At 45.8% G+C, this 11,227-nt stretch overlaps 1 protein-coding gene across 2 annotated transcripts in view; it reads right to left on the bottom strand.

Moving 5' to 3' along the window:
- The window catches only part of PHF12 (PHD finger protein 12), a 35,932-nt gene extending 24,710 nt beyond the window's left edge, over positions 1 to 11,222 (bottom strand). The window contains exons 1-2 of one of the 2 annotated variants that reach the window (XM_019477367.2): positions 11,043 to 11,222; positions 10,757 to 10,938 (exon numbers count right to left, since the gene is read on the bottom strand). In XM_019477367.2, coding sequence (XP_019332912.1) covers positions 10,757 to 10,938; positions 11,043 to 11,108 — 248 coding nt within the window. In that variant the 5' untranslated portion in view covers positions 11,109 to 11,222. The remainder of the gene's footprint in view (positions 1 to 10,756; positions 10,939 to 11,042) is intronic. The other variant, XM_019477366.2, reaches the window with a different exon arrangement.
- Positions 11,223 to 11,227: the final 5 nt, after the last annotated feature.

Raw genomic sequence — 11,227 nt, forward strand, 5'->3', positions numbered from 1 at the left:
TAGCAGGAGTAAGAAATGGTCCAGAGCTAGGTAGTAAATATGATCAGAAGCGAAGAGATACTGCCACGTGAAAAGAACCGAAGATTGGAACGGTTTGGTTCAGAGGGGGAATAGAGGAGGCACACGAGAAAAGCAGCCACCTGTGGAAAGGAAGTTTGGTATTCCGATATACAGTACTTTGAAGACAGCGACAGAACATTCCATTAAAACTCCCAAGGTGCAGACACAGGATTCACCACATGCATCGTGTTCCATAACTGGTCACTCCTCTGATAGACAATCCTGGGCACTATTAAAGCAGGAGATGAGAGCACCTCCAGTGGTCTGATCGGATACGGCAGTTAAGTGAACTCTTGCCTTGTCTAGCTCTCACACTGAGCTACCGACCAAGGTCAGAAGGCCCACACCAGCCCCAAGACTCAAACTCCCAGCTAATAAATACATGCAGTTGACACCCTGGCACCGTTTGGAGGAAGCAGCCAAAGGGAACACCCTCCCGAGGTTCAACCTTAAAGCCCTGCAATGCAAAAATCAGCTTACAAGGCTGCCCCAGGAAGAGTCCAATACAGGTAATTATGCCCTGCCTACACGTGGAACAGCAGAGCAAACCCACGAGATACAATGCTCTCCCAAAATCCCAAACTGTTCTTTTACATTGGCTTAAGCTGTTAGTTGCACTTCGCCTCAGAACACTACACCAAATGGTGTGTGAGGCACTTTGGGCACTTTTACATGTGCCCTGATTAGAACACGTTGGAGCAGACTCAATCGAATCTGCTGAAGCGTTCTAATCAGAAGGCTCCAGCATGCTGCAGTGTCTCATGTATTCAGCATCCCTGCGTTTCAAAATGGCACTGGGGTATTTTAACTAAAGCTTGCTAAATAAGCTTTAGTTAAAGTGTCCCTGCTGTCATTTTGAGATGGAGGATGCTGAATACACAAGATACCATGGGCTTTTCAATTAGAGTGGTTCCTGAGGGCCACTAATTAAAACACCCCCCCACCCTACCCCAGAGGACGTGTACAGATGCCCTTTTTCTCTATAGTTTTCAGAGTGATCTGAAATCCTCTGGGCAGAAAGCTAACACACTTAGTACAATGCACAATACTGCACATGCTGAATACAAAAAGCTACACCATGTACCTGGTAAGCTTACAGAATCACATGCAAACAAAGCCGCTGTTTCCCCAAGGTCTGCAACACCTGGGATGCGGTGCCTTAAGGTAAGATGACAAAAGGCACACTGGTGTTAAGGCTGAAAGGTGCCTGCTCGAATAGATCCGTTGACAATGCCCCCCTCCTGCAGCCTCAGTTCATACTGGGAAAATTTTCTTGCCAGTGCAGCTCAAGCCTGATTTCCCCCAAAAGAACAAGCTATAAGGGCAGAAGACTTTTGCTAGTAGTTCTGCTTTGGGTCAGACCCCACATTTCAAACAAGCTCAATAAGGGTGTTTGTTCCTTTGCAACTCCTATTTCATTTTGTATATTACTTACTATGCAAGTTTTGAAGCCAATGTAGCCACTCAGTACCCTGACTTGACTCCTGTCCCTCCACAAAGTCATGAAGAAGAGACACGGTATTATGAAAAGTTACATGGCATCAACACCTTCTATGCCACTAAGCAGATTAATATTAGAGAGACATGTTTTCTGACCCAAAAGATGGTTAGACAAGAGTAGAGGGTTAAGGATCAGGCCAACATAATGAGTGTTGGGGGGGGGGGGGGGGGAAATCACACAAACACGAGGTTCTGGACAAAGACTGGATACCAAGTGAATGGGAAGTAGTGGACAGCACAAGGATGGGAGCTGATATAGAAGGAAAGGCAAGGGGCATGGATTTCAAGAAGGTTTCTGAAGAATGAGATAGGATTTCAGGCACATGGAATATGATTAAATGGGGGAGAAGAGAAACAAAGTAACAAAGCAAGAAAGTGGAAGAGAGGGTAGAGCGGGAACCAAAGTAAAAAGAACCATGCAGTATAGAAAGGAGGCAGCAGGAATATGGATGCCCACAGAAGAGCAGACAAAAGGTACCTGAATCTCTGTTGAGGCTGCGGTTGTGGTCAGTGCAGCGAGAATGGACTGTTTTAGCCACTGGGTGCCAAGAGATCACAAAGGAGCTGAGTACAGTAACTCAGGGAAACAAGCACTGCATGATGCAGCATTTTGGCACAGAGCACCAGAAAGGAACCACCGAAGTCTGGATACAGAAGAATCGGTGAGCTGATTTGCAGAGAGATGAGGGGCAAGACAAGACCAGCGTTGCAAGCTGGATGGGCAGGAAGAAAGAGTGAAGGGGGAGTCCACGTTGAGACTAAAGGAGAATAAGAATTTTCCTACCAGGGCAGACCAATATGATCTATGACCCCAGCTGACTTCCTGCCCTTGGGGCAGGGGGCTGGACTCGATGATCTTCCGAGGTCCCTTCCAGCCCTAATGTCTATGAAATCTATGAATATCTATGAAATATTAGCTGCTTCAGAAAAGGTAGAAGTAGCCTTCTACTAGAACTTCCTTGCAGGAAAATTGTCTTAATTCCGTATCTCATCAGTTAGTTCCAAGTCTAGAGTCTGAAACAAGGAAGATACACAATGCTTCTTATATAACCACTTCTCATTACCCACATGCTTGTCAAAGCCTTCCTTCCCAAGCCTACTAAACACTCACTATTTTGCTGCAGGTGTACTGTATAATTACTGCATATTATTCTTCACATAGGTCAACAGCGGGCCTTGATTTATCCTTCACTATACCATTGATAAATACAGCCAAAGCTCCCCGTTCTTCTCATCTCTAAGCTGTAAAGGTAAAATAGGGAAAGTTTTGGTGAAAGGGTGATTCAATACTAGCTCCAGTATTTTGTTGCTCATCTTCAAAATCTTATTTCTGTTCCACTTTTCAGTAAGTGTGACCAAAGTGGATACTATTTAAAGTAAATATCAACTTTCTTTTGTTTTGCTCTGATGCAGATTTTACTTACATGAAAGAAGCATGAATTGAGACTTCAAATCTTAGAGAAGTGATGAGACTATTGACTCCCACGCATTTTACTCCCATGCATTCTACTTAAACAGTCAACTAACACGGATTTGGTGTTAATGGACTCTAAATAAAAGCAACAGTCCCTCAGGTTATCAGGCATCACTTTGACCTTCAGCTAGCCACCAAAAATTCCAAGATAAGAAAGAGAACCACTACACAAACCACAGACTTCTAAAAGCTAATTGGACACTAACTTCCAGCGTTTGCATATACAAACCCTTACCCACACACATCAGAGGGGCAAATCAGGACAAACTTTTTCCTCTTCTCCAAGTTGTTTTGTAGCCTGCTCCTGTTGCTATTCCTAGCAGGGAAAGATCAGAGAGGAAACAAATAACACTCCCCACTCCCCCAAGTTGAAAGCCTGTATAGGCCACTATTTTTGCAATGACTGGAACGGCTTGCCAAGAACCCATCAAGGGAAGTGGGGCTGACCCATGCAAGTTGTGTCCCCAGGCCCCTGTTATATTAAAATCACAAAAAGCAAATTCTAGCTCATTCTAAGTTTGTTTCAGGTGACTTGTGCAGAAGAGAAGTTCGGTTGTGATGCCAGACTTCCTCCCAGCCCAGTGTTCCAGCGACAGTATCACATCTTAAAAGCACAAAAGACAAATAAGAATGAACACCTCTGTGGAAAGGTAATCGGAAAGTGTGCTAAGGGATGGGGGGGAAGGGGAAACAAAAAATAACCCCCACCCCCCACGCCAGAAGTATTGACACAGCAAAACCACAAATCTGCGTGACTGGAACTATGTGAAAAAAAGCTGACAACAGTACCAGCCACTGCTACATACACAAGACCTTTTATTTATTATTATTATTACTAATATAGCACCATTTGCAATGCCCCTGGGCATCAGAGAGAACACTACAGGGAAAGCTGGGCAGAAGCCATGGACTGGACAGTTGACTGGGACTCTACCACCACAAGAAGAAAATCTCTTTGACCATATGACTGCCGCAGAAGGTCAGTAGAGCCAATAACTCAATGCAGCAAGACGCCTGCTTATTCTGAATCAGGAATTTCACATCCCCAGAACAAAGCCATATTATGTTCTGAATTACTTTAATGCTTTCACAAGCCCAAACTTGCTTCCTGCATGGTTCTTCCATCGTTTTTTACCGTACAGTTTCCTTGCCGCCAAAACATTCCCCATTCCTTAGTTCTCCGTTTCAAAAGGAGTGCCTTCTTCCTACTCTGGAAATTACTAACTTTCTTTACAGTAGGAGTCTGCTATTTACTGCTGACTTTAGGATTAAAGAGAAGTATTCCAAGAACACAGGAAAAGTTAAGTATCCTATACACATCACAACTGTCTGTAGAAAGACAGATCAACTCAGTTTAAAAGCTGCTGCCTATCAAGACCCCCAATAAGCACACCATCACTGCTGCTGCCTTCCTTCTTTCAAGAGTTGTGACAAAGTCATACAAGTGAAGGCTGATATATTTATAAACACTACACATGCAGCAACTCATTTCCAGGAAGCCTAGCATTACACGCAGGTGTTAATACACCATTGATACTTTTGATCATTTCCATTAAGCTACAGTCACGCTCTGCTTAATGACACAGGTGTAGAACTAGGAGGAATTTCCGAAGCGGGGAGTGCCATGAAGTTCTGTTCCCATAACATCAGAAACCACTACCAGAGGCCTGAGGTGCACGCTAGTGTCATAGGCCCGAGCCCACCCCTCTCCACCTCCCAAACCCAAGACATATTCTTGGTACAAATACTTACTAATGGGGGAACTGAGCCATGAGGGTTTTGTTGAAAGTACCTGGAATTAGAGTGCAGTTTATCCATTACAGACAACTTTTGGTATTCCTGATTTCTTCCACCCCAGCCACTGGCTAAGGGAAACCCACCCCCACTACATTTGTTGTACTGCATGGAAGCTGTCCTTTTTTCTTACTAAATGCTGTATGAAACTTGAAAGCAACTGTACTCTCTCAATTTCCTAGCACTGAGCCCATGCAGTGGTCTAGCTGTAAGGTGACAAGCAAAGTAAGATTAAAGGAAAAGACTGTTTAGAGAAAACACACAAGATGCACACAACTAGTTATTAGCTAATTAACATTATGAATCAGAAGTCATATCCGATTAAGAAAACTTCCCCTGCAAAAGTAAGTGCCTTTAGGTGCTAGAAACGCTTTGGGAGGACTTTCCATGTCCTGAAACACTCCCACGAGCCACACCTAGAAGTCTGATAATATGCCAGGAGAGAAGAGCTGTGACATGTCTAGCAGAGTTAAACCCTAACGCAAAAATACTGAACAGTTATGAATTCAAACGAAAGTCACATGTAAGACACTGTACTAGACCAGTGTTTCCCAAACTTTTGATACCTGGGGGGCACACTTGCTTTCTAAATTAATGCTGGTGGCATGCTTCACTCATTGGTCCGTGGGGGTTGGTTATAATCCATGGGCCCGATCCAGCCCATTTTTCACCGCACGCTTCTGCCACTCTCATGACAGCGTACTACAACATGCCCTGTTGGAACTGCTGTGGACACCACTCCACTGGGAACTGGACTTTGTTACTGCAGTAAAAGCCCACAAATTACCATTTAAAAAGATATTTGTGAGCCTATTTTGGAAGTTATAGTTTAACATAAAAGCACACTTTTCCCCACTGGCAAGGCAACAGTGGTTTTACCCCACAGTTTTTGAAAAAACAGCTTAATCTCATTCTACCCCCTTTACTATAAATTTAATCTTTTCAGGGGAGTGGTAGATTGAGTCCTCTTTACCTTAAGCAACAGCCTCCTCCCTCCCCTCCCCCATGCCACCAGTAACCTGCAAACCTGATTGTCATGATGTGGTTTTAAGGCAGCAGCTACCCACAGCTTGGTTTGAAAGTCTAATAGGCAGCAGTGTCAGAATCCATTCTGAAACCTGTGCAGGCCTGATCTACTGAGACTGTGCACCTACATACTGCAGGGAAAAACATTTTTTAAGCCTCCTGAAAAATACAATAAAAAAAACAAACAAAAATCACTCCGTTTAAGTTGCAATACATTTATGCCTCAGAAAATTCTAGGTTCAGGGCAAGCTTTATTTCTATGCTGAACCTATCCAGCTCTGCACTTCAGAGCATGTGTGTAAAACAGAGCAAAAGTTATACAGGAGGCATGTTAGCTAAACTGCTAAGGTCAGTCAGATTACCATCATCAGATGCAAGCCAAGCATCCTTCTACATAACTAGACCAGTGAATCACTTCTTTATAAAGAAGCTGAGTATCTCAAACTCAGCACTGCCCTGACACCACCTAAACAGCAAAATCAATTAAACCATAAAAAACTGGCAAGTGGCCACTTTGAAAGGAGAAAAAAAGTCTGGAGTTAACTAACCAAAATACGAAGTTGTTAATGATGCAAATTAATTTTTTTTCAAAACTAATATTTTAGGATTATGAGCTCAAATTAAATCCAGGTTCAATATCAGGCTTATTTCAAATGCTTTCTAAAGGATGGATTTTTTCAGAAGATTTTACATACAAGCTAATAAAGATTAGTTTTCTACAACAGTAAACATTCAAACTTTATAATTCAACTTTACTTAAGCCTTCATAAGGCCTGGGTGCAAACCTTTTTAAAACATCAGAAGTTTTTCACGAAACTAAGACCCACATTAAGAATACATTTTATCTCCACCCAGTTTGCTAATACAGAGCAGTCAGCCTCTTACAGGATGTAAAGACAACCTAACCCAGTATAAAAGTCAGTGAAATTCACAAGGAAAGCCAAAAATTGGATGCCTCGTTCACAACCAAAAAATATAAGAGGGAAGGACATAATCATAGACAATGAGGGTTGAAGGAACCTCAGGAGGTCAGGTCTAGTCCAACCCCCTGCTCCAAATAGGACCAGCCCCAGCTAGATCATTCTAGCCAAGGCTTTGTCTAGCTGGGCCTTAAAAACCTCCAAGGATGGAGACTCCACCACCTCTCTGGGTAACCTTGTTCTAGCACTTCATCACCCTCCTCATGAGAAAGTTTTTCCTAATATCCAACCTAAACCTCCCTTGCTGCAACCTGAGCCCCTTGCTTCTTGTTCTGTCGTCTGCCCCCACTGAGAACAGCCCAGCTCCATCTTCTTTGCAGCCCCCCTGCAGGGAGTTGACACAAAGCCTAAATAAATAAATAAATAAAATCCCAGAACTACTAAATGGATAACTAAATTGAGTGCTAAATTAGGACAGGCCAAGTGCGATTACAGCAGAGTTCAAATGGGACTATTTTCTTACAAGTTAAAGGAGACTTATTCCCCATTATACGCATAAAGTTTTTTACCACTGTGACTTAGACAAAAAAGTATGCAAAAAACCGACTAGTTAGCTCTGCCTGCCTTTCTGCAAGCTCTGCTGCTCCGATTCTTCGACAACAGCACTTCAGAGAAGACTGCCAAATCAGAAAGAGGAAGCAGAGCCAAATATAAACATGGTGAGGCAAGTGCTTCAAAAAGAAAAAAAAAGAAAGAAAGAAAAAGTTGATGGAACTACCAGCCCTCAGCAAGGATGCAGCGTTTTTGCCCTGGGACAGCCAGAGAATTTACCCTGGATCAGACCAACAGGATAAACCAAATGTGAAAAGACGACTGGGGGGGGAGGTGGGAGGGGGGTGGTGAGAGAGAGATGGTCTTGCAATTCTGGCATGTCTGCTTTCATGTAAAAATGCCCAATTCCCTACAACAGGCAGCTGGCTAGTTTCTAACAACTCGGGTTGCTTCAGGATACTAACACCAGAGTACTTGGGTGCCAATTATAAATACGACTTAACCATTCCGAATGCCCTGATTCAGAGACGCACAAGGGTCTCTCACATGGAAAGAGATTCTGCTGCTCATTTTCTCCATTTTGCAACACCCATCCACTCTTATTACATGTCCATTACTTTCTCTAACAATCACCTTCCGCTTAATCTGCCAGGGAAATCTTGCTGAATTTGTGACGTCACCCTAGCTTCCATGACTGATCTCAAACACAGGATTATGAGTTTACTGTAGGATCAAGGAAGGAATAGTAGGGAAGGAAGAGGAGGGGAACAGACTATTATTGTCACAAACCTCAAGAACAAGGGGGTTAGAGATGGGTATGGAAAGCTATAAGCAAATAAACTGCTTCTGGGTAACAAGAAATTAATCTAGCTCAAAGCCATCTTGCAACGGAACCGAGCAGAGACTGACCGCATTGTTTCTAGAGCTGGTCAATAATTTGCACTCATATGATCCCATTAGCAGGCAAAACCCTATCAATATGCAAACTTTGTAACCAAAACTAGACTTTTAAAAGCTGAAGCAATACAGTCTCTTTGAATAAAAATAAACAAGCCAGCAAAAGTTGAAAAGAGTTTGCAACGGGAAATTTCATCTTGAGGAACAGTGGACATAGACATCAGAAGTGGTATCATAGCTAGACTACTGAAAATGCAACATGACTTCTCTAAAGAACATTACACCATATCCCAGTTCATCGCAGAATCAATACATCAACGAATACATCAACGAATTCTAAGGGTGTGCTTAAAAAGAAGAATACATGTTTTGTTTGTTTGTCACAGGCTAATCGTTGTGGAATAGCATTTTAAGATTGGCCAAATTTATAATAAATTAATCAAATTCTGTTCCTGCCACACAGAGCCACTGTGAGAGTGACAATCCTATCATAACACCATTTTTCTGAGAAGGAAATAAACTAGCTAGGCCCAGAACAATTCAACACTTAAAAAAAATATATATATATATATATAACTATGATGTGACACAGTCCATAGGTTTCAGAACAAGATAAAAGAATTTTCAGAAGCAGCCGCCTTCCCTGGAGTGACCCTGTCAACATCCAACAATCCTAACTGGAACCACAATATCTGCCTGAAGATTTGCTAACTGAAGTAGGTGAGTCTAACACATTATTGGGCAAGTATGAACAAAGGAGAGTAAGGCCTCCCTCACCAGACTGAAATGGGGTATGGAAATAAGAGTATCAATATACTGAGGTGGGGGGAATTATTGTTCATTTGTTTCCCTTTTTCAAAAAGGAAAAGACCACCGTGAATTTGAACACACATGTATTTATGTAGTCAAGGAACTCAGCTCACTAAGGACTTACACAAGCACTGCTTACTTATTCTTGGAGGCGGCGTGGGCCTAGGAAAAAGCTAGGTTTGTCTCCCAGTTCTGCTGCCAGGTCCCTGAGTGACCTTGGGCAAGTCACTTCCTTCCTCTGACTCATTTTCCTTATCCCCACCTCACAAATTATACAGACCAAAAGCTGCCAATGGCTTCAGACATCTTCTGCGCAGTAGCCATGAGCTCCAATCTCGTGTTAAATTTCTCCTCTGTAGGGATGAGAAAACAGGTTGATAATGCCAGGCTAACATCTAGAGTTCTTAGTCGATCAATTCTGAATTGCTCCACTCCATTGCAGTGGTATGTGTTTAAAGGTATGTTCATTGTTAGTTGCAGGTAATAAATAAAAACAAACAGGGAAACTGCAAGTGCTGCATCTGTGCCTGGAGTTTCTACCCAAAGAGGAAGTTTACTTTAAACAAGATGTAGGAGATGAAAACAAAAACCAAAGATGACCAAGAAAAGAATACTGTCATCCTACAAGCAACTCGTCTCATCCGAATACATCTGGGGAGGGGGGCACACAAGTCTGGGAACAACGGCAGGGCACAGCACAGCCTGGGGTTTTACTCCAGCTAAGGAAGAGGCCTGCTCAGTGGACCTGGCACCTCAGAGGATGTTCATGTTGTAGCTGTAGAAAACAGGATGCTTCTCTCTCACACCGCGATTTGCACTGCTGCTGATCTGTCCGTACACCCAACCCCAGCAATCCCCTGCACGCGCGAGCCGCTGCCTCCTCTACTATTTTAGCAAGTAGAAGTTGACAGGATCAAGCCCTGTTTTCATGACCGAACTGACTAGTCAAGACGATTCATCCAGTTGTTGGGGGAAAAAACCGCCCCCAAAAACCACTCCCCAGATGCCTCCAAGGCGCATAAAGCGAGCATCGTTTCTCACTCGCCGATTAAAACCAAGAAACCTTCACCGCGTTAAACACCACAGCTTGCGCATCTCTCCCCGACTCAAAGAGACACGTCGACTGTTACGACAAGGCAGGGCACAGTCGGTCGATTCATCCACGCTCGGTTTTCATTGAGAAGCGGAGCCGCGACGCTTCCCCCCACTCCCGCCAACAAACTCCTCGAAGAACCGGACTTCAAAAGCCCGCAAACAACCGCTGAAAAAAGGTATGCGTGAGGCTATTTTGGGAAACTGAACATAAAAGCACGCTCCCCCCCCTCCCCCGTCCCTCCTCCTCCTCCTCGCTGACGAGGCAACGGCGGTTCTACCCCCAGCGCACGCACACACGCGAGGCTAAGCCGGCACAAAAGCTTCCCAGTCCGACGTGCGACATCCTGACAGCCACAAATCGCAGAACCGGAAGGGATCGTGGAGTCCAGACGGCACCCCTGCCCCGAACATCTCCTTGCTGACGCTGCGCGCGTCGCCGAAGCCCAGCGCGCCCCGCACGGACGGGACAAAAAGGCCGGGTGCTGCCGCCGCGACGCCGGCCCCGCGAGGAACATGTCCGCGAGGGGGGGTGGGCACCCCCCTGTCCCGGGGCAGGCAAAATGGCGCTGAGCACGAAAACACGCCATGTTGGGGTGAGCGGGCAGCGGGGGCCCGGGCTGGGCCTTACCAGCACTGCAGGTGGAAGGCGGCGGGGCAGTGGTCGCAGCACAGCAGGTCGCCGCCCTCCTTGCAGCTGTCGCAGCTGTCGTGGTTGGTGGCGCGGCCGCTGCGGCGCGGCTCCCGCTCGGGCCGGCGGCTCCGCTTGTCGCCGTCCTCGCTGCGCGGCGGCGCCAGCAGGGCCTGGATTTGCTGCGCGGGGAGAGAAAGACAGGCGGCCGGGATCAGGCTCGGGATCAGGCCCGCCGCCCCCCGCCACCCGCCGCCGCCGCCATCTTGCCGCCGCGGCCCCTCACCTCCATGAGCCCGCCCGACGTGTCCAGGTCGTACACCACGGTCTTGGCCTCCATCTTCTCCCACATGGGGCCGGGCCGGCCTAGCCCACGGGCCGGGGGCGGCGGCGGGCGGCGGGGGGGGCCGGGCCGGCCATGGCGGGGGAGGGGGGGGCTGCCGCGCCTCACACGCACCGCCGCGCCTCAGG

Source organism: Alligator mississippiensis, chromosome 14 (assembly GCF_030867095.1).
Source record: "Alligator mississippiensis isolate rAllMis1 chromosome 14, rAllMis1, whole genome shotgun sequence".
NCBI lineage: Eukaryota > Metazoa > Chordata > Crocodylia > Alligatoridae > Alligator > Alligator mississippiensis.